We start from the raw sequence: 26,342 nt of genomic DNA on the forward strand, positions 1-26,342 counted from the left end.
AAATGAATGCATGATTGTGGTAGCAACTGAAAATGTAATGAAAATGGAGCAACTGAAATATCAACCCTCCGTTTCATGTTATTTCATAATTAATGAACAGGATATTATGCTTTAAAAATAAAAATAAAATGCTCCTTCATCACTACTCTCTTCGTCTCTTTATATGAATTATTTTGAAAAAATTAATCATTTAGTCTTTATAATTTTGACCTAATTGTAATTTAGTTCTTCAACTTTTACTTGTTATAATTCAATTCCTAAAGTTTTAACTCGGTCATAAAGCAATCTATAAGCTTTATCTCTTGCAATTGAGCTTATAAAGTTTCAACTTCTTAAATATTAGTCCCTATATTTTAAAAAATAAAATTATAATAATTTAAAATATTAGTAATAAATTTTAAAATATTTTGAATCTTTATAATTTTATTTTTTAAAATATAGGGATCAATATTTAATATGTTAAAACTTTAAGGATTAAATTACAAGAAATAAAGTTTAAAGATTGATTTGCAATCAAGTCAGAACTCCAGAAACTAAGATATAACGAGTCAAAGTTGAGGGATTAAATTACAATTGGGTCAAAATTATAAAGACTAAATGATTAATTTTCTCAATTATTTTTTAAAATTTTATTTTATTTTTAAATATAAGGAGTGTTATGATATTTTTTTTAATGACTTCACATTTTTGCTCCTATGTTAAAAATGGAAGGGATATTAGTTATAGTCTTGTGTTCTACCATCCCACCATGATATTGATTGTGATATTATCAGAGATAAAATTAAAAAATTATTATGATTTTATGTAATTTTAATTAAATAATAAATTTTTATTGACATATGGGATTTGATTAAAAAATCTCACATATAGAGATAGAAGGAATATAATATAGGGGCATTTTTTAAAAACTTGATCTAATATATAGGACATTGAATATGCTTTATATGTTTTTTTTATTATGTTTGTACTTTATTATATTTCACTCAAGGAATTAATAAATGTATTTTTAAATTTGAATAAGTCAGATATTATATTTATTTCATTTAATGGTATTATTGGGATTGAATGATATGAAAACTTCAATAAACCAAGACTTCAACTTAACTTTTTTAATAAACATAAAAATTTAGTGTTAATTCTTTTATTTTTTTATTGTTCATGTGGAGTATCATTTTATTGGAGATAATGTACGGTTAAATACTAAATGTAAAAATTTCTTTCTGGGAGATTTAAATTTTAATTTATTATATTATGAATGACTACTCCTTTATGCTAAATTCAATTCTTGTGAGTATTTCTTTTGTGCCTTGTTTAATATAAGGGGAGAGTTTTTTATGGAAGTCTAGCTAAAAGTGAAAGTGGAAGAAAAATAAAAAATATGTTTGATATGATGATGAAAATGAGATAAAAATTTTAGGTGAGCAAAATGGATGGAATTGAGTTTTTATGGAGGCATAATGATAGTGAATTTTGTGATTTTAAATAGAATTGAGTTTTTTGAGTTCCAATAAATTTCAAAGTTTCACCTTTATTTTCACGTTCACCTCTCCAATCCCAACTCCAACATTCCAAAAGAGGCACTATTCTTTCTCCATGGGACTACACGGAGGCATTTTGGATTGGTTTTACAAAAACTTGGATAATTTAAAATGATTTTTTGGGTCCCCAAGAACTTCCATTAAACCGCAAGAAGAGATAACGGTAACCGATAATAAACGACGACGTGGAGGGAAGCGAACCACGTCGCTCTTTCCCACATTCAGTTGGGTTGGGTGATCCTGTGACGCGTTTCTTTTCTTCCCCAGGCAAGCCGATTGTCATCACCATAGTTATGAACTGATCCTCCTTCGTCCCAGAAATGTCGAAGCTGCTTCCCTACAGCTCCGTTCACAGATGCACCACCTTCCTTGCCCCTCCCTTCCCCGCCTCTGTTGCCTCCGTTTCGCGCCTCCATTTTCGAAGCCGCCTCTGCGTTTCGGTTTCTTTTCAATCGCACCTTAAAAATCTTTGTCCCTTTCAGTCCCGTAGAGACCTATCAGTTTGCGCTTTCGATTCTTCATCTTCAGAGACTAAAGACGAGGAAGAAGCTGTCGGGAAGGATGAAATCAATAATCAGTTTGTTAGAACTGCTGGTGAGGATTATCCGACCGGGGAATTTGAATTTCAACCCATTACGGGTTGGAGAGGATTTCTAGTGAAGCTTAAGATGCTGGTTGCTTTCCCTTGGGAGCGTGTTCGCAAGGGCAGCGTTCTCACAATGAAGTTGCGCGGCCAGGTTTCCTCCTTGTCCCTCGATATATGTTTTTTGCTATGAATTCTTGTTAGGACTTGTTTTTAGGCGTTTACTGTTTTATTAGAGGAAATATAAAAAGGATAAGATTGCTAAGTTTGATTGTAGAAAAGTGGTGCAAAGCACTGCGAATATTTCTACATCTCAAACACTGAATCCACTGCTAGAGGTGTAAAGCTAGGATAGGCTTTGGATTTTTTATTTTTTTAATTTTTGTTTCGGAGTATAAACGCGCTGTTCATGTGTTCAGATATCTGATCAAATAAAGAGTAGATTCTCTCGGGGATTATCTCTGCCTCAGATTTGCGAGAACTTCTTGAAAGCAGCATATGATCCTCGTATTACTGGTGTTTATCTACATATTGATATTTTGAATTGTGGGTGGGGTAAAGTAGAAGAAATTCGAAGGCACATACTGAACTTCAAACAATCAGGTATATTTAGACTTCTATTTCGACAATGCCAGACTAAGAATTTTGCATATTAGATTATTTGGATCAAATGGAACTCTTGTAAATTCACTAAAAGATTTTCTAAACCTACACACCAAATTAGATGTTATTGGAAAAAATGAAAGAAGGTGGCAGCTTCTAGGTTGTACTTGGGGTTTATTTATCTAAATACTCCCGCCGTTCCTAAATGTAGAAACCAGTTGAGGGGGTTTTTTGGCTCCTAAATATAAGACCTCAATCCACTTTGTCTTCCAAATTTATTATTTTCCCCCAAACTATCCCTATTGATTGCACATATTAAAAGGGGGTTTCATCAATGAGGGTAGTTTCCATTGCAAATGATGAAAGGGAGTGTTTTAGGGAAACCAATGTACAATTTTTACAAATAACTAACTTAACTAATTTTCTTAATTGCTGTAAATTAGTTATGTAGCTTCTACATTTAGGAAAGAAGGAAGTATCATTGTAGTATGCCTTTTCCCAAGTCTCTGCTGATATGTTGAATGATTTATTGTGATGATTATTTATACTTGTGAATATCAATAGCATTGGTTGTTGATGTTATTTGTAGGAAAATTTATTGTGGCTTATGTCCCTTCATGTCAAGAAAAAGAATACTACCTTGCTTGTGCTTGTGACGAGATATACGCCCCTCCAAGTGCCTATTTTTCTTTGTTTGGCTTGACTGTTCAAGCCTCATTTCTCAGGGGTAAGGTGATTTTTTCTTTTCCTGTCATATATTCAAGTAATATTTTTCTTTTCTTACAATTCTTCATTAGGAGCGAGAGGGAAGAATTTGCAACTTTCAGGACCTGTTTTATGACTATTTTCCTGTTTCTTTACATGATTTTAAATCATGGCAAATGAGTTAGATAGACTATCTTTTGTGTCAGTTGATTGATGAATCTGACGTTTATTTGGAATCACAGAACCCTCGTCTTACCTTGAGTGCATTGTCCGATGTATTTTGACATGATTAGCCTCAAGACTTTCTCCTGATTTAGGAGGGTTGTATGTAAGGTTCCTATATTAGCAGCCTTTATAGTAATAATATGTTTGTATATAATATGTTGAGATATCCTCCTTGTGAGGGAATTATTTGGTACTTAAATTATCCATGTAAATATTCTGGTCTTGATAGCTGATACTAATATTTACTTGCGATAAAAGTGTGCAGAGGTTTGTTAAAATGCTATTATATATTTTACTAGATTAACTGAGGCAGAATTGGTTGCTTAATGTTTTATTAAATTTAACTCTATGGAATAACTCATGTATTGGTTCTTTTTTCATTTTTTTAAGAAAATCATGCTATGGTTATTCTTGAATTATGTTTTGTACACATCTTTGCATTTTTAAATTGCATTAAAGGAAGTTCTTCAGTAACTTCATGCATTTTTTTAAATCATTTGATGTCTGTCTACTCTTAAGAGAGTTAAGATTAAACTAATTTCTTACCATAATTTATTATTTCCTTTCAGGTGTTTTAGATAACATAGGAATTGAACCACAAGTGGAAAGGATTGGCAAATACAAAAGCGCTGGGGATCAACTGGCCTGCAAAACCATATCTGAGGCAAACAGTGAGATGCTGACTGCATTGCTTGACAATATCTACACAAACTGGCTGGATAAAGTTTCCTCTGCAAAAGGTGCACTTGCAATGAAATTTTTAGTTGAATCTTGAAGCAATAAGTAACCTCTGGGCTTTAAAAAATTTTATATAGGAAAAAAGAGAGAAGATATTGAGAACTTTATAAATGAAGGAGTTTATCAAGTAGACAAGCTGAAAGAAGAGGGCTTCATAACTAATATAATCTATGATGACGAGGTATGTGAAATTCTTATTTTTCATGTATTTGCTTCTTTGACCAGCTCATGGAGTTTACTGTTCTCACAGTTACCTACATGCAGTCATGCGCATATCTCATCAGAAGTGGTTAATTTATTGTTTCCAGGGATGAAAATACACATATATCAGAGGTTAAAAGGATGTGTGCTACATTCGATGTTTTGCAGGTTGTTTCAATGATGAAAGACAGACTTGGAGTAGAAACAGATAAAAATCTTGCCATGGTGGATTACAGGTTATTTCCACAATGATATACTGATGCAAACTTGCACCTATAATCTTCTAAGTCTTTTGATCATTTCCAAATATTAAGAAAACTTGAAAATCTTCATGTTTGTATTTTGTTGTAAAATGGGAAATTGTGTGGATGAAAATGGACTTGTAGCTATTTAATATGGTCAGGAATTTTTTCATTTGTACTCATGAAGTCAGAATCCTTAAGTTCTCCTATATTGTGGCACATTTATGTATATTTCTGTTTGCTTATTCTATTTTACTGATTCCCTGCTCAAAGTTGCTCTTTCTGATTAATAAGAACTTGAAACTAGGTCATATTAACGGTCTAAATGTAATCTGTTTGCATGATTAATCACAGAAAGTATTCCAGAGTTAGGAAATGGACCATTGGAATGTCAGGTGGTAAAGACTTGATAGCTCTTATCCGAGCCTCAGGGAGTATTAGCCGTATTGAGGGTCCATTGGGTGTGTCAGGCTCAGGGATCATTGGAGAGAAGTTTATTGAGAAGATTCGCAGTGTGAGAGGTACACTTGATATTTTAGCTTATCTAAAATTAAACACAGGAGACCAAGTAAAATTTGCTATAAATAGTGAAATGTTAATGCTTATTATGCTTGACTTCCTGATTATAGTGGTTGAAATTTAAGTATCAATTTCATTAATGTTCTCTTGTTTAGAACAATTACACAAATCTTTACAAAATGATGTGAAGCAAGAGATTACATTTCTATGCTACAAAACTTGTTCAGATGTATGGTTTCGTCCCCAAGACTTGAGGCCTGAAAGTGGAATCTGTAACATTTGTTATATATAATTTAAGAGATTTCTCAGGTCTCAGACACCAAGGAAGAGAGACTTACTGGCCAGAGAAAATTTGAGGGATACAAGTAAACGCAAATAATTGAGTACATGATAAATATATGTTTGGCAGAACCACTCATTTTGTATGTTCGACCATGTGGAGTGTGGGGGTTCAATTCCGTTCATATGGCATGCTACAGTAGGACTTTAACCTGGGGGGATTATCATGATCTTCATTGTTCATCTTTGGTGTGGTTTAACAAACCTGAAACCTTTGACAGTATTCTTACAGTTTATTTTCGTGAACTGGTAATGAGAATAACGTTGTCTCCTGGTCACATTTGAATTCTTTTGCTCTTCAGAGTCCAAAAAATACAAGGCTGCTATTATCCGAATTGACAGCCCAGGAGGTGATGCTCTTGCGTCTGATCTGTAAGTGCTGGTAAATTTCCCTCCAAATTAATTTTATGTATGAAAATTGCTCTGTTGATATGGGAATTGTAAGAAATTGTTGATTATTCGTTGACACTTTTGAGTTAAAAAATTAATCATATCCTTAATAATCTGTCTAAATTTAAAGTATGTGATTTTGCATTTGAGAAAGGAGTGTGAGAGAAGGATAACCCGCAGGTTCAGCTAATCATACTCTTGGGTCATGATCTGCAGGATGTGGAGAGAAATCAGACTTTTGGCTGCTTCAAAACCAGTCATTGCTTCAATGTCTGATGTGGCAGCAAGTGGAGGTTATTATATGGCAATGGCAACAGGAACTATTGTTGCAGAAAGCCTTACTTTAACTGGTTCAATTGGAGTGGTTACAGGTGAACTTAGGTGCTTTAATGGGGAAAGAATTGGGGCACGGAGATAGGATGATTTAAATAAAAGTCTAAAACTAATACTGTCTGTTCTTGTTCAAATAAAGAAAAATATAGAGAACTAAAAGAAACATTGTGTAAGTATCATACGAATGCATGTAAAAAATGTTGAATAATTGAGGAACTTGCCTGCATTCGTTTTGAAATCTACACTGGCATTGCTCAATTTGGGATATTCTTTTTACATGTTCCAAACAAAAATCATTCTGTTTCCATCTACCATTTTGCTCAAGACAAACAAATTTGCTCAGTAGCTAGATCAACTGAGGCAAGGAGGGGTATGTGCAAGACTGTACTATGCTGATTTGATAACTCTGCATGCTCCGGAATACCAATAACTGACACATGAACCCCGCCCCCCAAACATATATTGTTGTAATTCTTTATGCACATGATACTGCATGTTAGACGTTACACATTAAGAAAGAGTAAGATGAAATAAATCTTAATTATTGGGTATGATATATGTTGGAATACTAACCCCCTCATAATGTGGGAATTAGCATCCTCTGAATTATATATATTAAACCTAAAAAACCATTTATTTCTTTGAAAAATGCAAGAGCATTTAGGTAATTTCCTTAACAACGAATTAAAAAAATTAAAACGTCTTCCATTTATTGTATGTGCAATTTATAATCTGTTACTGTGATTACATTTTCTTTTAGGAAAATTTAACCTGGGCAAACTGTACGAGAAGATTGGATTTAATAAGGAAATCATATCAAGGGGAAGATATGCTGAGCTCTTTGCAGCAGAACAACGCCCTTTTAGGTAATATGGCCCGGTAAAAATTCTTTTGGAGGAGAGAATATTAACCATTGCACCATGCCAATAAAAATCCAGGAACTGCATAGTACTCTAAAACCTTTTTTTTCTTTTGGGCCAACTCTAAAAGCACTGAATGTTAATTTTTGGTTGCGAAACTGTCTTGATTCTTCCGTCTGAGTCAGGCTTCTGATTAGATACTGTATACATTTCCTTTTAGATGTAAAATCTTGCTCAAAATATTCCAGCTATCCTCGCTGTGGCCCTTTGTCTTGTGGTTTAAATGCTATGGCCTTTGTTTTGTCAATTGTCCTCCGCAGGGTTATAATATCTCGATTATATCAGCTCATGCATGATGAATGTGAGACGGGCAAATATTTTTATCTTATCTTTATTTGCTTGTGCAGACCAGAAGAAGCTGAGTTATTTGCCAAGTCTGCACAGCATGCTTACAAGCAATTTCGAGATAAGGCAGCGCTTTCCAGATCCATGACTGTATGTTTGGACTGTCATTCTATTCCTTCTCTTTCTTTTCTTCATCCCTGCTGATTCAAGTGAGAGCTGCTGTTTTCGTCAATAGGTAGATAAGATGGAGGAGGTTGCACAGGGGAGAGTTTGGACTGGTAGAGATGCAGCTGCAAGGGGTTTGGTTGATGCCATTGGTGGGCTTTCTCGTGCAGTAGCCATAGCAAAATCGAAGGCCAATATACCTGAAGACAAGCAGGTTAATTCAGAAATGCCTTTTTGGTTGGCAATGAGCATATATGGTCGTATGTTGAAAACAAGTTCTGATGGTGATTCTGTAATTATGAGACATATACCAGGTTACAATTGTGGAGCTCTCAAGAACCAGCCCTTCTCTACCAGAGATTTTAAGTGGCATTGGGAGTACCCTGGCTGGAGTAGACAGAACATTGAAGGAACTGGTGCAGAGCTTGACATTTCCTGATGGGGTTCAAGCCCGGATGGATGGCATCATGTTTGAGAGATTGGAAGGATATCCTTACGCCAATCCCATATTGACATTGATAAAGGATTACCTTAGTTCCCTGTAACCAATTCATTGTTCATTTCTTCTCATATCTCTTTTTCCGGCCAAAGAAGTTGCCCATGGTTGTACTTGTCCCCTCAGTCGTCTTCTCCAAATGCCAATCCTTGTACATGCATGCTGCAAAGTTCCTTCAATACATGTAGCTATATTCCCTTGTCCATGTTGTGTGTAATAACAATGTATATGCTACGCTCAGAGTCCTCACACGCCTCTGTGAAAATCCATGATTACGAGTATTCCAGCTACTGATGCTTTCTTTTGCTCAGACAACTAAACCATGGTTTGATAATGAAGTGAATAAATAACCATTAAAAACAAATGAATAAATGAATAAATAAATATGTTATTTGAACATCTTTTTAAAAATAGGAAAAATATAATCATAGGTCCTTCTAGTTCCATCAGGATTTGCTTTTATTCTTTATAATTTTTTCTACTGTTTTCAGTATTTATAGTGATTAAAAACACTAAAAAAACTGAAATTACATGTATCTAAATAATAAGTGTCACCAAATCTTTATCAAACTGAACTGAAAATATTAAAAAAAAAATCTACGAGTCTAAAAATAAAACCAAGTGGAATTAAAGAAATATGCATTTTTAATTGAATATCTCTTAATAAAATAGTTACTTATTTTTAAATTAATTTTATTTTTTTATATTTTTATTAAATATTTTATAATAATTATAAAATCATTCATTAATAAAAATATTTTTAAAAAAAGATAATGATTACACCTCGAACGATTAAAAATATTTTATATTTTTTAACATTTAATTTTTTAAAAAATGCATTATATTTGTGAATAAAGGGAGTATATAATTATCTTCTTTCCTTAAAAATATTATTTTCTAACATGGTTATCACCAAATTTCTTTTATTGCAATATAAGTAGAAGATTTTTAAAAAATATTAACGACACATCCCATAAAAAATAATTTCAAGTTATATTATTTAAAAAATTACGTTTTTTCCTACAACAATATTTACAAGTTAAAAATCTTATAATCCCCTTATCTATACGAGCTAGAGAATTAATTTATAATAATTAAAAATAGTTAAATTAATTATTTGTTGATTTTTCTGAAATACTTTTTTAAATTATTCGCACCGTAAACTAACTGTTGGGATGGTTTGGAAAAATTATAAACTTAAAAGATAAAATAAAATAAAACTTTACATTTAAAATCAGAATAAACCTATCAAGTATCAACCAATTCTTACGTATAAAGGACAGGAGGGTATCTTAGCGCTTTCGTTAATTCGTTTGCACAGGAAGGACACTGGATGGCTCCCTAATTTATATGAGAAAGATCATGATTATCCAAAAATAAAAGTTTATTTTTTATTTAAAAAAAGAAGAAGAAGAAGAAAAACTCGTGAAATCCCAACAGCGGACGACCACACCATTGGAAATCTAGCTTAGATCGATGTGCTGATAGTGTTACTGTTGTTGCTCCCTCTCCAATTACAGAGGATGCAGATGGCTTCCCTGTCGCCACCACTGTCATGCCATCACAACCAGAAGGTTCCCTTTCTTCGCAAAATAACTTCTGTGCCAAATAACAATCCTTTCCGTTCAATTTTGATTCCAAAAGCATCTCTTTCTCCCTCGAGACAAACCCAGCCAAAAAATCGCCTTCCTTTTACCGACAACTTATCTCATCAGGCTTCTTATCTTCAACACATACACGAGCTTTGCGAGTCCGGGAACCTCAATGAGGCTCATACTTTCCTGAGAGAAGATTTTGAAAGTTCTGTTTCCGCTTCAGAGCAGAAAGGAGAAGCTATGATGGTCTTACTTCAGGCTTGTACGCGCTATAAAGACATCGAGGTTGGTCGGAAAGTTCACGAAATGGTCTCGGCTTCGACTCAATTGAGCAACGACTTTGTTCTTAATACCCGTCTAATTACTATGTACTCTATGTGCGGGTCCCCCTCGGATTCTCGTTTCGTTTTTAATGGCATGCAGAAGAAGAACTTGATTCAGTGGAATGCGCTTCTTAGTGCCTATGCCAGAAACGACCTTTTTCATGATGCAATTTTGTTGTTTGTCGAGTTGATCTCTGCTACGGAATTCAGTCCGGATAATTTCACCTTGCCTTGCGTGATTAAGGCGTGCTCTGGACTTCTGGACCTGACTTTGGGCAAGGTAATCCATGGATTAGCGGTAAAGATGGCTTTTTTCTCGGATGGATTTGTAGGTAATGCGTTGATTGCAATGTATGGAAAATGTGGGTGTATCGAGGAAGCTTTGCAAGTGTTTGAACGTATGCCTGAAAGAAACTTGGTTTCTTGGAATTCGATTATGTATGTATTTTCGGAGAATGGGCTTTCTCAAGACAGCTATGATCTATTTGAGGGGCTTCTTAATAGCGAGCAAAGTCTCATACCGGATTCTGCTACTATGGTGACGATAATACCTGTATCTGCTTCTGAAAGTGAAGTGAACACGGGGATGTTACTTCATGGTTTGGCTTTAAAATTGGGTCTGAGTCAAGAATTGATGGTGAACAATTCCCTAGTTGACATGTATGCAAAATGCGGCTGCTTGCCTGAAGCGCATATTCTGTTTGATAGGAATGATCAGAGAAATGTGGTTTCTTGGAATTCCCTGATTGGGGGATACTCTAAAGAAGGAGATGCTCATGGAACATTTGATCTCCTGCAGAAAATGCAGACGGAAGATGAGATAGTGGTAAATGAAGTGACCCTGTTGAATGTCCTGCCAGCTTTTTTAGATGAGTTCCAACTGAGGAGCTTGAAAGAACTGCATGGTTACGCTTTCAGGCATGGATTTCAAGATTATGAATTGGTTGCCAATGCTTTTGTTGCTGCTTATGCAAAGTGTATGTCACCCTCTTATGCTGAGCGTGTCTTTCATGGCATGAAGACTAAAACGGTGAGCTCTTGGAATGCATTAATTGGCGGCCATGCACAAAATGGTTTTCCTAGAAAGGCTCTGGACTCGTACCTTCTAATGACAGAATCTGGCTTAGATCCTGATTCGTTTACTATAGGAAGCCTTCTTCTAGCCTGCTCCCACCTGAAACTACTACAATATGGCAAAGAGATTCATAGCTTTATGCTGCGTAATGGCCTTGAGTTAGATGAATTTGTTGGAATATCATTACTGTCACTTTACATTCATTGTGAGGAAATACTACCAGCAAAACTCTTGTTTGATAGGATGGAAGACAAAAGTGTAGTAAGTTGGAACTCAATGATTAGTGGTTTTTCGCAGAATGAACTTCCTGTTGAAGCCATTGACACATTTCGTCAAATGCTTTCAAATAGAAACCAACCTCATGAGATAGCCATAATAGGTGTCATTGGGGCTTGTTCACAGCTATCAGCTCTGCGTCTGGGGAAAGAAGTTCACTCCTTTGTGTTAAAAGCTCACCTAACAGAGGACACCTACATTAGTTGTTCACTGATAGACATGTATGCAAAAACTGGGTGCATGAAACAATCTAGAAACATTTTTGACGGGGTAAAGGAGAGAGATGAAGCATCATGGAATGTTATAATTGCAGGATATGGAATTCACGGGCATGGACATGAGGCTATAGAGCTATTTGAAATGATGCAAACCTCAGGCTGCAAGCCAGATTCTTTGACATTTATAGGACTTCTAATGGCATGTAACCATTCTGGCTTAGTAACAGAAGGGCTAAAATATCACCGTCAGATGCAGAGTTTGTATGGTATAGAGCCCAAACTAGAGCACTATGCTTGTGTGGTAGACATGCTTGGTCGAGCAGGCCAGCTGAATGAAGCCTTAAAACTTGTGAACGAGATGCCTGAGGAACCAGATTCAGGGATATGGAGTTCATTACTTAGCTCCTGCAGGAATTATGGTGATTTGGATATTGGGGAGAAAGCTTCCAGAAAGTTGCTAGAGTTAGGGCCAGAAAAGGCTGAAAACTATGTATTGCTATCAAATTTGTATGCTGCGCTGGGGAAATGGGATGATGTGAGAAAAGTGAGGCAGAGGATGAAGGGGATTGGCCTTCAAAAAGATGCAGGGTGCAGCTGGATTGAGGTAGGAGGTAAAGTGTATAGATTTCTTGTTGGGGACGCATCACTGTCAGAATCAAAGAAAATTAAGCAGACATGGATGAAATTGGAGAAGAAAATATGCAAAATTGGATATAAACCTGACACAAGTTGTGTGCTTCATGAACTGGAAGAAGATGAGAAGATTGAGATGCTGCGGGGTCATAGTGAGAAGCTTGCAATTTCTTTTGGATTATTAAATACGCCTAAAGGTTCACCGCTGAGAGTTTGCAAAAATCTACGTATTTGTGTAGACTGTCATAATGCTGCTAGATTCATATCGAAGGTTATTAAAAGGGAGATTATCGTACGGGACAACAAGCGCTTTCATCATTTTAGCAATGGGCTTTGTTCCTGTGGAGATTATTGGTAGTTAAAGGTGTAAACAAGTTTATTCGTGGATTTGTCTGGATGTGAAGACTTCCAGAAACCATCAAATAAGTTACAGCTGCAGAACTGCTACTGCTTTATTATTGGATTTGAAACTTCTGTACAGATTAGCAGGTTCTATTTGAAGCCCTCTCAAGGGTTGATAAAAATCAAGCCTGAATCAATGACTGATATGTTTGACAAAGTAGGGGGGGGACTTGATTCGATTTCTATTAACTGAATGTTTTCGAAGAGCGAAATCAAACTATTTTGAGGATCAGACACTTGATGAAGCTGCAATGTTCGAAGTTTAGACAATATTAAATGTAAAGCATACAACAAGCACGTGCTATTATAATTTTTGTAACTTTTATGTTCGAATTCAATCCCCCCTTCATCATAATAAAGTTCAATCCCACATATGGAAGTACCTTAATAGATGTCAAAAGCATTATGCTTGTGAAGGCTCTGCTATGGGGCCATTGGGGATTAACAAGTCTGAGAGAGCTTCTTGGAGAGAGGAAACCTTCTCTTTAAGCTGAACATTCTGTTGAAGCATTTCCTGGTTACATTCCAGCAAACTGATGATTTTTCGAGATAGTTGATCATTCATTGCTTGCAAATCATTTACGCGACACTGAAGGGCTTCTATTTGTTGCTTCTTCCGCATTCGAGATTTGCGTGCAGATTCTCTGTTAGAAAGCATTCTTCTTCTCTTCTGGTCATCAGCGATAGCTTTTGCTTCATTGTTGCTACTGTGAAGGGATGCATTGGGAGAGGATTTATGGCGCGGGATTTGAGTCAGACTATTGGGAAGGTGAATTTGTGAGTAATAAAGTGGAATGCAATGTGAGCTTTGAAATGGATCCAAATGAGCAAAGACACGGTACTCTTCCACTGTTTCCATGTTTAGAACAGGTTTCTCAGTTGCACATGGAAATTGGGGATGCTGGGTTGAGCTGGAATTAGGCACTCCATAGAGTTTCTCAGCATCGTGGCCCTCCATGTCCCAAAATTTCAAGGTGGATGTGAGAGAGAGAATAGGAATGAATGACCTGAGGTCTTGTGGATTAATCAGAGAAGCAAGTTTCAGGGTAAAATTCCATTCGTCCATGGAGTATTTAAAAGATAAGACCTTGAATGCACTCGGCAGATGAAGTAGGCAGTGAGAGAGATCCCTAAGATTTCTTAGAAAATAACATCACTTTCATTGCAATATTAGAAGACATTAGTATTTCTTGGCATTCAAGTAACTTGAGTTATGCCAAGTGCTGTAGTGCAACTTGCTTATGCAGAGGTGGAAAGTTAAGAATACGAGTAAGATGGAGATTAATAGTAACAAATTGTAGTTGGACCGTCTTTATTGTAATGAAACAATGCAAATATGCAATGATCAAGTGGTACAATTGATATGCAAAGAGACAAAAGAAAGTTGACAAGAAATGCAGCATTAATCTCTCGAGGCACTGCCCTTGTCGTTTTCTGACGAAATAAGGCTAAAAAAACACAGTGAGATAGCAACAAAACAAAGACGGGCAAGGCCGGCATCAGCAAAAGCCCATTCTTTGGGTAAAAAGAAGGTAGGCCGCTTTATTAGAGGTGGAGGAAGCAGACTGTGAATGAAGCCATTGCTGCGCATAAAACCAGTCAAGTAAAATGCCCTGAAGGTATATGTGTGGGTCACAGACGCATGTACTTGACTCGAAATAGGGATTCCATTTACCGCAATCAAGAAAAAGTCTAAAAAAAACTTTGAGAAAATCATTCTCACATCAAATACAAGCAATCTAAATGCATAAAATTTTTATGAAATTTTAAAATTACTCTAACATTTTTTTTTTTATTCAAGCTGTCAATTCATTACATTAAAGTTAACAATTGGTACTAGATAATTGACAACTAAAGAGCAATAATGAACAATTTAAATAAAGAATGAGATTTTAAAGTAATTATGTAATTTCATGAAATTTTTTTATATCTAAATTGCTCATATGAAACCTGGGAGTGATTTTTCCAAAATTTTTTTAGTTTCAAGGTAAGTGATACTAAGGACAATGTTACGTGACTTGCACGTATTATACAGGAGATTTGAGGCTTTTAAATAGATTTGTGAAAAAGATGCGTGTACAATGTAATCCTTAGTAATTACATACACATAAGTCATTAGAGATGTTAAATCAAAAGCCTATGTCAGTAGTAGATATCTTAAATGCACAGTAAACTGCAAGCAATTGAAACGTGGATGTTCAAATTAGCAAAGGCTGATTGAACTAACATTCAAGTGAACTGCTCGTCAACTCAAGGGATCTTTCCTGCACCAAAAAAATAATAATAATAATAAATAAAATAAAATAATCTCAGTAAATCGACCAAACATCATTTTGATCTAATCGGTATAACAATGATACAGTAATCACCAACTAGATAGTGAAATAGCACCACTTGCTTGGTATAAAAAGAAATATATTTTTAGATTAAAAAATAAGACATAACATTTTATTATATTCTTGAAATCATTATTAAATCATAATCATTATCAAACGTGCAGATTGAGATGAAGATTTATCTCTCATTCCCTGTTTCTTAGAACTCTCTTAAGTTTTCATGTATGCCAAGCATCATATAAAAATTTGAGTCAACTCATCTTATTAAATTAGTAAACAGTTAGATTATTATATTGATTTATTTAATAAAATATTTTATTTATAACTAATTTGATCAGGGCTTAATTGTGATTTTTGATCATTAATTTTTGAATTAGTACTTTTAATTGGTTCAATTTTTAGTGCTTTACCAAGTATGATCTATATAAAACATGAGTTTAAACTTTTTAATTAAAAGCAATAAAAAATATAGATACCACTACAAATATAGATACCTTTCCTAAAATCAAGAAAAATCTTAGAACTTGATAGCTACATCTAAAATATTTTCATTTAATCCCCTATTGAGTATATATATTTTAACTATCTACTTTCTCACACCAAAACTTAATGGGAGTAAAAGAAAAAACCCTGTAATAAAAAAATTACTAATGTAATTTACAAGCAGCAAAGACAAAAGAAATTAATCATTTTTCTTCTAACTTATAAATAAAACCAGAAAGAATATCTCAAAGCTTCTTCATTCAAGCTTGGTATTAGGAGAATTTCTTCTTCCCTGCAAACTGATACAGCCAAGTAATTTCACATCCTGAAGCGCTTTGTACAAGCTTATTTTTCCATTATATATAGAGATGACCATTATCCTCATTGCTGAGCAGAAATTTGTATCTTGCCACCCAATGTAGGTCCCAACAAACATATGCAACAACTGCTTTCCACGGTATTCCTCCTGCTTCCCCAGCAATACAATTTCGAAGGTCTTGTTATCCAATGCGAACCACGTGATGATGATCGCCACCGCCCAAATTGGATGTTGATCCAGTCATTCATAAATTTCCCCTGCCAATCCATTATGCCCTCAATCTGATAGCATAATTAATCCTTTTAAACAAATTGAAAATACGAAAATAAAGAAAATGAATACAATAAGATAATTGGTACTTGCTAGTTGCTATGCCTATTGTGCGTTTTTTTTTTCCCCAAATTGTTCACATGTAATATAACATTTTAAATTTTTCTATTTTGTAAATTCATATCTGATAATAAGAATTTTGAATATTAAAAAGTAATTTAAAATTAAAATTAAAATAAAGATAATAAAATTTAAATCATTAAACTGGAATTAGAAATTAGTTGGATTCTGCTTGCACTTCTTCACGGATGATGCAATAAGTCGACATAATACACGCTGGCGGCCTGCCCATTTCCAAATTGGAGAGATTGATTAAAAAAAAAAACGCAAGAAAAAAAACAAAAGCAAACGCAGCTCTGATTTTTTTTTTTTTAAAGAAAAAGAGAGACATGGCGTCAGGAGTGACGTGGGAACCCCTCACGCGAAGTGAATCATCAGAAGAGCAGAGAAGTTTCAAAAGCAAACGCACGGGTCTGGTTTTCATTCATTTCTCCCTCGCTCGTTGTCATTCGGCTCCTGCTTTTACACCATTCGTCAACAAAACACTCTTCCCTTCCCTTGTTATTTATACTCCTCGTCATCTCAGCCCATTCCTATCTTCTCTTCTTCTTCCTCTGCAACATGGCCTCCTCTCAGGACCACGTCCATATCCTCGCCTACCCGTTCCCCTCTTCCGGCCACATTATTCCCCTCCTCGACCTCACCAAAAGCCTCGTTTCTCGCGGCGTCTACGTCACCGTTTTGATCACCCCTTCCAACCTCCCTCTCCTTCAACCTCTTCTTCCTTCTCACGCCCCTTTCCTCCAACCCCTCCTCCTCCCCGATCCTCGTCACAAGAAGCTCTTCCCCCTCGTCACCGCCACGCGCCACCTTCACTACCCCTTCCTCCTGTCCTGGGTCCAATCCCTTCCTTCTCCTCCCCTCGCCATCATTTCCGATTTCTTCCTCGGCTGGACCCTTCACCTCGCCCGAGACCTCCGTCTCCCCCGCCTCGTCTTCTCTCCTTCCGGCGCCTTCGCCTTATCCTTCTTCTACTCTCTCTGGCGCGACCTCCCTGTAAATCCTGACCCCGGCAGTGCCGACTCTCTCATTTCCTTCCCTAACATTCCCAACTCTCCGCTCTACCCTTGGTGGCAGATCAATCACTACTACAGGCAGAAGAAGAAAGGAGACCCGGAGTGGGATTTTCACTGCGAAAATATGCTGGACAACATTGCTAGTTGGGGTGTTGTGTTCAACACTTTCTCCGACTTGGAGCGAGTTTACCTGAATCACATGAAGGCCGACCTCGGCCACGACCGGGTGTGGGCCGTCGGTCCCGTTTTGCCACCCAAGGACGACGACGACGAGGGCTCCGCTGATAGGGGAGGGTCCAGCTCCGTCCCATGTGACGAGGTGATGACGTGGCTCAACTCTCGACCCGCCTGTTCCGTGATCTACGTGTGCTTTGGAAGTCGCACAGTTTTGACCAGCCGCCAAATGGAGGTGCTGACCACCGCTTTGGAGGTGAGCGGGGTCCAGTTCATTCTGTCCGTGAGGGGCCCGGATGAGCGACACGTGGGGCAAGACGTCGGCGTCATCCCGGAGGAGTTCGAGGACCGAGTAAGAGGAAGGGGTCTGGTGATTAAAGGGTGGTCGCCACAGCTCGCCATATTGGGTCACGGAGCCGTGGGTTCGTTCCTGACGCACTGTGGCTGGAACTCGGTGCTGGAAGCTCTGACCGCCGGAGTGGTGATGGTGACGTGGCCGATGGGTGCAGACCAGTATACGAATGCGAAGCTGATAGTGGATGAGATGGGCGCGGGACTCCGAGCCGCCGAGGGGACCACTGAAAACATTCCCGAGGTGGCGGACTTGAGTGAGGTTATAAAGAAGTCGTTGCTGGAGAATATCACCCAGAGAGTGCGAGCCAGAGAGCTGATGGAAGCGGCTTTAGAAGCGGTGGAGCCAGAAGGAAGCTCCCATCAAGAGTTGGATGCTTTGGTGAAGCACGTTTTTGAGCTTCGCGAAGCTGAACGCTGCTTTGATTAGTTCTTTTTTCTCTTTTCGCCATTTTTTTTTTGGGTGTAAGATGCTAATTGCGTCTGTCAAGCTGATTCACGTTCTAGATCTTGTCAGTCTGTAACTGTACGTATCATTCATTCTGTAACTGCTGGTTCTTCCCTGGCGTTATATTGAGGGGTGCAAAACTGCAAATGCCCATTTTAATATGAACTTGATTTCTTTCTTTCTGACTCTTTATTGAGGAAGAGGGACTGACATATAGAGTATCCCTGAACTTCAACATTGATATGAATGGTTATATGTAAGTTATATGTGGGGCCACCACGCATTTGAGGCAGGCTCCGTCTCTGAGGTTGGCCCGACGGGATTATTTGCCTTGCTGTGTCGACGCACTCGTAAGCTAATACGTCAGTTAACCCCCCCGTCTCCATCACATCTTGTCATTGCTTGTGTAATAATTATGTTCTTAACTAAAATTACACACAGTCTCTACTCTCTAGTCTGTAGTACTTTGAGTTTATCATAAAATGGATCGAACTTGACCCTCTCGCGTTTCTCACCCTAAAAACAAGTAATTATCGAGTGAATAAATATCTGTTTTATAATGATACTAAGACACGGACCCACTCTAATCAATATTGCTTTGTGTACAATTATCCGAAAATTCAGGCAGAGGCATATCATTTCCCATCCTCTTCCATTCTTCTCAAATTTTAACCATTATAACAAGATTTGAACGGCTTAAATTTGATATATTGTAAAATTATTATTTAAATATTAAATTATAAGAAAATATAAATAATCAAACTTAAGTTACTAAAATTTAATTTGAGTAGTTTAAAACTGCAGTTAAACCAAATAAAAAAAGATATATTTTATAAAAGATCAAATTCAAACTACCCAAAATGTTAATCTTAATAATTAGTTAAGGAAGAGAAGGAGGAGAGGATGGGAAGGGGAGGGGAGAGACTCATCACCGAATATCGGGGCTGTCCAGTTCCTATGAGTCAAAGTGCGCCCAACATTTTTATATACTTGAGTTTTTTATTTTAAATTAATGTCTGGACCAACACTTCAAAATTTATACACTCTCCCCGTTTGAAATATTTTTATTCATTAATAAAATAGTTATTTTTTTAATTAATATTATCTTTTTATATTTTTTTATTTAATAAAATATTTTATTTTAAAATAAAAATAAAATTACTTTTTTATTATAGACACTTTAAAAAAACACATTCAATATATTTTAAAATATAAAAAATATCTCACATTTTTTAATATTTAATTCTTCAGATAATCAAGAGAGGGTACATATATGTGTATGTATGTGTGTGTGGATTAATGTGTACAAAACTCAGAGAATTTAGAGACTAAAATTCAAGTAAGAGTTATTTATTGCAATATAATATGTGTTTGGATACTCTTAAAAAAATTATCTTGATAAATTAAAATTTATTTTGATGATATAATTAAAAAGCAAATTTTGAATGTATAGTTACGGAAAATGTCATGAGTTTTATATATTACATATATTATTTTATCTCTTTAACAAATAGATAAATTAAATTTTAAAATTATAAGAATAAAAAAATCAATATATTGTTCAAAAGAACTATTTGTAAATACTAAGAAAAGACAAAACAGATTGATATAATGCACATTATATATAACTAGATCTATCTGATGAATAATATATATATATATATATATATTAATTACAAATCATGCAAACCTAAAAGTCTAAAACCAAGGTTCTATTTGGCATGGAGTATTGAATTATAAAGGATTAGGAATGAGATTGAGAATGTGAACGAAAGTAGAAATAAGCTTTAAAATTATGTATAATATGTGATGGGGTTTTAAGGGAGGAAAAAAAAATATAAGACTCAAATTAAACAAAAATTAAGTAAAAGATATAATGAAATTTGCTTTGCCATCACTCTAGTCCACCAAGTGAGTTGAGTGACTCTTGCTGAAGACCTGTGAATGATGAACACGAAGAACACGAAAGGCAAATAGAGCTGAGCTCACTAATTTGGAAGGAGTGATGGGTTCTGTTTCTGGCTGAGTAGCAACAAACTTAGCCTCATGCTCGTGGTGTCGGGCCAAGTGTCGTCACTTAGACCATAAGGTCAACGTTATCAACGCCATTATTGAAGTGGGTTTTGGGTAGAGAGATTGACAGAGAGGGAGCAACGAATTTGGGGAGGAAGGACGTCGTTGGGGGTGGAAGACACTGTCGGTATAGGGGAAGAATAAGAAGAAGAAGTCACAGCACAGCGATGGGGTGAAATCAAACGCCGTTTAGTTTGGAAAATTCAATCCTATATTGATATTAAAATTGGAATGCTTGTTGCCATCCATTAAACAAAAAATTGTCATTATCCAATCTTAGGCGCAATCTCCCAATCTTACATGCCAAACAAGGTCATGAGGTCTTAAAAGTAGAGCTTTTGTGCAAAGCTAGGTTAAAGGAATAAAAGCTATTATATATAGGAATGTTCATAGATTCAAGTTGATTTAATTTTGAACAAAAATCAAATCAAACGGAACCATTCAATTTACTATAATTGGAACCTGATTGGCTTTTATAAAATTTAGTTTGGTTCGGTTTTATTTTCAATTTGGTTTGATCTGGTTAAGATTTAAATCAGGCTTCAATACACTTATTTATTTTTTTTTTCATTTTCATAATAGTACTATGTATTAAAATTAAATCTAATTCTTTTTTGCTCTTTTTTTTCATAAATAAAGGTATAAAGATATAATAAAATTTCAATGTGATAATGATAATTAATCATAAAAATTGATATAAGTTTTTAAGATTAAAATTATTTAATATTATGCATTTCCTTCAACGTGATAATGATAATTAATCATAAAAATTGATATAAGTTTTTAAGATTAAAATTATTTAATATGATGCATTTCCATTCAAAAGTAAACAATGAAAACATTATTATACAAAATTTAAAATAAAATATTTTTGTAGATAAATTAAATACTAGGGCTTTCAAGTTGTAAATAATTAAATGATGATCGTGACATAATTATTATAATTATTTAATATTATGCATTTCCATTCAAGTCCTTTAAAAATATTTATCTATTATTATAAAAAAAATTTAAAACAAAATGCTTCTTATAGATAAATAGTTATATATTTTATAAATAAATAAATAAATATTATTTTTAATCAATTTTGGCTCAGTTTGGTTCAATTTTTAATACTCAAAATCGAGCTTGAACTAAACCAATCAGTTCCTATATTATAAAAACCGAACCAGACTTAATTGTTGTTTGGTTTTGATCAATTTCTTTCGGTTTAGATTGGTTCAGGTCGGTTTTTTTGGTTTGAATCAGTTTTGAACACCCTTAATTACATAGTATTTGGATTGATAAATTTGAATTTAAATTTTAGATTTAAAACTTGTATTTCAAATTTCATACTCCCTTTATTAAAAAATATAAAATATTTTTAACTAAATTTTATCTCTCAATAAATTAGTCATTTACTTTCAAACTAGCTTTATCTTTTTATATTTACTCCTATTAAATAACCTACAATAAATATAAAGTCACTATCAATAGGGACACTTTTTAAAAAAAGGCAATGACTACACCTTAAAATGATAAAAATGTCTTATATTTTTTAACATGCAGTTCCTCAAAAAATGTCTTATATTTTTTAATGGAGGGAGTATTTACAATCCATGTGTATAAAATTTTTTATTTGTGTAGTTTAAAATTTTTTGAATAAAAGTTAATTTAGATCTAAAAATAAAAATAAAAATAAAAAACTGAAAATGCGAGGTTATCTCTATTTTCATTGGTAATAAAGTAGGATGAGAGATACGAAAAGATGCATAAGTAATAAAAATATTAATTATATAAATATAAATAGATAAAATGTTTGAAGTGATTAAAATTTTAAACAATTAAGGTGTAGACAAAATTTGAAATCACAGAACAATTGTAATAAGAAATGAATTTGAATTTGAATCAATTCTAATTTTATAAATTTTTATATGTCCAAATAAGAAATTTAGACTAAATTTAAATTTAAATTCTCACTGATTCAAATATACCACAAAAGTATTCCAAATAAGAAATAAACTGATACAACTACATTTTGGAGTCCAAAACTAGATTTTGGGCTGTCAATCTTCAATCTAAACATAACCCAAGTCTAACCTTTAAAATGGAAAAAGTATAATTTTTTATCAAAGTGGACATTATTCACAATTAATTGTTCAACTGTTTTTTTTATTAAGACAAAAGATAGTAAATATATAATAAAAATTTATAAGGTTAAAGCATTATAATACAATTAAGGAGGGAAATTAAATACTGAGAAAAATAAATCCTCCAGAACAGCTTGAAAACGATCATGTTGAAATTTATGGAGCAAGTGTAAATCATCACTCCACGCAAAAACAACACGGAACTCAGAGTATTGTTCTCTTTCAATTCATATGAACAATCCAGTTTCAGATCATAGCGCGGATCAAGTACAAGCCAAACAAAAATATACCATCCAAGAACAAAAGCCCCAAAATTAATATACCAATATCCTCGCTAGAGCTATCCCGACAGTTTCATTCATGCCCACTTCGTCCATGTTTTTTGCCCCCAAATAACAATACGTGCTTTATTTATTCATTTTCCAGCTAGCAAACTCCGAGGTCCCTCCAAAATGATACAATCAACAAACAGAAAAAAGTTCGCCTTACATGATCTGATGATAAGATAATATTAATTATTAATACTTGGAATATAATAATGATTAAAAATAATTGTCTAGTTCAAGTTGGCATTGAGAAAAAGAAAATTGAATATAACTCGCCAAATTCAAACATTTTCAAATTAAACCCATGTCTTATCTGAACTTATTTTTGGGCTTGTTTTGGGTTTTTTTTTTCTTCGGGCCACCTTATATTACTTTTCACAAGCGACGCCGCAGCGGCTGTCACCATGATCCTCAACACGCTTCTGTTGATCCCAATCCATGGAGTTTGGGCTCACTGAATTGACTGTAGTGTACTGAACAACAAAGAATTGGGCCACTCTGACATTGGTGAATTGTCCATACCGCCCTCGTTGGCTGCGATTTCAGTTGATTCAAGTTGGGTAGGCTCTTTCGTTTTGCGCTGTTCTGTTGTTCATATCCCTTGTTTAAGTGTTTAACGGAATAACGGGTTCTTCCGAAGAGGAACGCCTCGGAGCTCAGCTCACATGACTATGTCGTTTGTTCCGATATCCCCCAATAAACGACTCAAAACCCAAGGCCAGGAGGACTCCGATCATGACCTCCACCCGCCACCTTCCTTCGAGGATAACCAACCTGATTCTTGTGGAATTTGCTACGCCGACCATGGCACTTCAATCAGAGGTCAAATTGATTGTTGCAATCACTTTTTTTGCTTCGTCTGCATCATGGAATGGTCCAAGCACGAGTCTCGATGCCCCCTCTGTCGACAAAGATTCTCCACCGTTCGCCGCCCACCTAAGCCCGGCGTCTTCCCTTCCTCGCGCCTCGTTAAAGTCCCTATTCGCGACCAGGTCCCCCGCTATTACTAATTTCTTTGCCATTTTACTCCCGTATTAACATTTTTCCAATTTATTTTGCTGGCGATTAGTATGGTTGTGTTAATTTAGTCATTGTTAGTTGTTTATGGATTTTCTGCCATGCTTGTATTGCATCAAGGTTGTGTTTTTTGCTGTAATGGGCTTTAATTTTAACTTACTGAATATCTACATGCTAAACTTTAGTTCTTACGACTTGTAGGTTTACCATGTTCATGGAAATATCACAACAGGTCCCGCGGATCCTTATGCCGAAACTCGGTGTAGTGTCTGTAATGGTAGGGAAGATGAAAGTTTTCTTCTCCTATGTGATCTATGTGATACTGCTTCTCATACATACTGTGTTGGCCTTGGACATGTTGTGCCTGAAGGTGATTGGTTTTGCCATGATTGTATTGTTTCCAAGGCGATTAATGGCGATAATGATGTAGATCATCAATGTGATACGCCGACAGCTGAGCCAAGTGTAAAAATCCTTGATATTGTGAAAGAACCAATCAGCCAGATGGTCCGAAGACCAAGATCATCGCCTCTTGTTACCCCTTTATCTGATAGGGTGAATAGAAAGAAAGATAGAAATCCTGACACAAGTGCTCGGACATTGGACCAATGTCGCAATGTGCAACGTAATATAAGAGCTTTGCGTGAAAATTGGAATGCTTTGAGAAATGGCTCATTAAGGTTTCCTTTCAATTCAACTGAATTTAGTGCTAGGCATGATCGAAAACAGGGCTCTGATTCCTTAGCTCATAGAAAATCAGATGAACCACATTCTTCGGCTTCCACAAGCCTTCATCAATCTACAATTCAAAGCATACCTTCTAGTAGCAAATCGAATGAGAGAGGCTTGAAAGATGTTGAAAAGGCTTGGAAAATGCTGGATAGAGCAAAGATGATGGAAAAGACTAAACAAAAAAGCAGCATTCTTCCACAGGGATTGGATCGTCTTTCAAGAGATGTAGGACATGGAAAAGCACAGAGCATTTATTGCAATGACCAAGAATTGAAGATTCAACAATCTAGAAGATCCTCAGGGAAGGAGAAGCAATACGGCTTTTCTAGTTTTAGTAAGGATATGGATAATCACCAGCCTCTAGAGTTGGGACATCAAAAGCATAGGGTTGCATATAAGGAGTCTTCACCGAATATTTGGGACCAAGCTTCTCATTTAGAAGGATGCTATGAACCTTCATTGCCCAGAAAAGTGCAAAGTAGCATTCAAGGTGCTCCCCCTCATGAAAATGGGAAGAGAAATTTCACCAAGGAACAAAGAAGGTCTTCTTGTTTAGTAACTTCGGCAGGTTCTGCTCCTTGTGATGGCAAGAGTGGTAGAGTGTCTTCCTCAAGCAGGGAGGCGGGTAAAAGAAAGTGGTTGTCTAAAAGTTTCAGGGATACAAACACAAGAGATAGTGAAGATTCTAAGAACGAGATCAAGTCTCTTGTCAAGCTCAATCTGAAGGTCCTTAGTAAAGATAAACCGTTAGGTATTTTTTCCCTTTGATCTCTTGTACAGTCACATGATCATGGTTCATTGAAAATTTTACATATTTCATCTACACACTTTTTCAGCAAGCCGTAGCTCGAGTCATCCATGGTCTAAGTTTTGCTTGACTGATGTGGCAGTTTTCCTATCCTGCTACTTTATTGTTTCTTTCGCTATTGATTTAATTTACACAATCTCTCTTTTAAGCCTTCACACACGTGTGTTTTAAACTGCTAGAGCAAAATGAAATGACAAACGTGACTTGCCTAAATTAAAATCGTTGCATTGAAGAGGACAAACGTGATGCAGGTGTTGATGTATTCAAGGAAATTGCTAGGCAGTCAACACACGCTATATTGGCTGTATGTCGATCGGAGCATGAAAAGCCGAGCACAAGCTCCTCAAACTCTGTATGCAGTCACGAGGGCGAGAATCAGCATTTTCCCAAGTCCACCTTGATGCCCAATTGTTGCCGACAATGTTTTTACACGTTTGTGAAGAATGTGGTCAACTCCACTATGATGGAGAAGCTGGGTGGTGGTGGGTAGGCATCTGATGGTAAGGCTTGTTGTCTGCCATTTGCCAATCTCCTCACAGCTCTAGGAGAAATTTATTTTCCTGTAAATTTTATCGGGGCGTAACTATTGATAAATTGATATTTTGGGATCTAACTATCATTTTCCCTTGTGTATATGCAACGGTCCTGATTTAATATTATGTAATTTAACGTGTCTCACGAGACTGAATCTTAACTGATGCATGTCACGTTTCCTATCTGGTGTTGCCTAATATAAACTTGAGCTACTGCTTTAGAGGCAAAAGCCCCAACAACTGCACCCACGGATCTGTGTCACATGCAAATCATTGAGTCTGAGACTTGAGAGTGACCTACGGCCTAAATGCTTGGTTTGCAAAGACTCTCATTTGTAATTGTTTATTCAATATTAATAATTTTTTGTGAAACATAGTTATCATTAAATTAATATTTTGGGAT

General features: G+C 35.6%; 5 protein-coding genes across 5 annotated transcripts; 4 read left to right on the forward strand and 1 right to left on the reverse strand.

Moving 5' to 3' along the window:
* The first annotated feature begins 1,726 nt into the window (after positions 1–1,726).
* LOC129319283 (serine protease SPPA, chloroplastic-like) lies at positions 1,727–8,572 on the forward strand. Its single transcript, XM_054964301.1, has 13 exons — positions 1,727–2,275; positions 2,541–2,724; positions 3,314–3,451; positions 4,224–4,394; positions 4,470–4,573; positions 4,762–4,829; positions 5,190–5,356; positions 5,996–6,065; positions 6,300–6,454; positions 7,177–7,282; positions 7,684–7,771; positions 7,857–8,000; positions 8,101–8,572. The coding sequence occupies exons 1-13, from the start codon at positions 1,859–1,861 to the stop codon at positions 8,329–8,331; spliced, it is 2,043 nt and encodes a 680-aa protein (XP_054820276.1). The 5' UTR covers positions 1,727–1,858; the 3' UTR covers positions 8,332–8,572.
* A 1,158-nt stretch (positions 8,573–9,730) lies between these two features.
* Positions 9,731–12,872, forward strand: LOC129319908 (pentatricopeptide repeat-containing protein At1g18485-like). The gene has a single exon (XM_054965016.1). It carries the CDS (start codon positions 9,806–9,808, stop codon positions 12,758–12,760), a length of 2,955 nt encoding a protein of 984 aa, XP_054820991.1. The 5' UTR covers positions 9,731–9,805; the 3' UTR covers positions 12,761–12,872.
* A 335-nt stretch (positions 12,873–13,207) lies between these two features.
* Positions 13,208–13,663, reverse strand: LOC129319721 (basic leucine zipper 43-like). Its single transcript, XM_054964801.1, has one exon. The coding sequence runs from the start codon at positions 13,661–13,663 to the stop codon at positions 13,208–13,210; it is 456 nt and encodes a 151-aa protein (XP_054820776.1).
* Positions 13,664–16,784: 3,121 nt separating this feature from the next.
* On the forward strand, positions 16,785–18,506 carry LOC129320801 (flavonol 3-O-glucosyltransferase UGT89B1-like). The gene has a single exon (XM_054966417.1). It carries the CDS (start codon positions 16,894–16,896, stop codon positions 18,301–18,303), a length of 1,410 nt encoding a protein of 469 aa, XP_054822392.1. The 5' UTR covers positions 16,785–16,893; the 3' UTR covers positions 18,304–18,506.
* Positions 18,507–23,447: 4,941 nt separating this feature from the next.
* Positions 23,448–26,100, forward strand: LOC129320619 (uncharacterized). Its single transcript, XM_054966147.1, has 3 exons — positions 23,448–23,841; positions 24,068–25,349; positions 25,658–26,100. The coding sequence occupies exons 1-3, from the start codon at positions 23,515–23,517 to the stop codon at positions 25,894–25,896; spliced, it is 1,848 nt and encodes a 615-aa protein (XP_054822122.1). The 5' UTR covers positions 23,448–23,514; the 3' UTR covers positions 25,897–26,100.
* Positions 26,101–26,342: the final 242 nt, after the last annotated feature.

Source organism: Prosopis cineraria, unplaced genomic scaffold (assembly GCF_029017545.1).
Source record: "Prosopis cineraria cultivar Desert tree isolate PC_DT_omini unplaced genomic scaffold, ASM2901754v1 PC9, whole genome shotgun sequence".
Taxonomy (NCBI): domain Eukaryota; kingdom Viridiplantae; phylum Streptophyta; class Magnoliopsida; order Fabales; family Fabaceae; genus Prosopis; species Prosopis cineraria.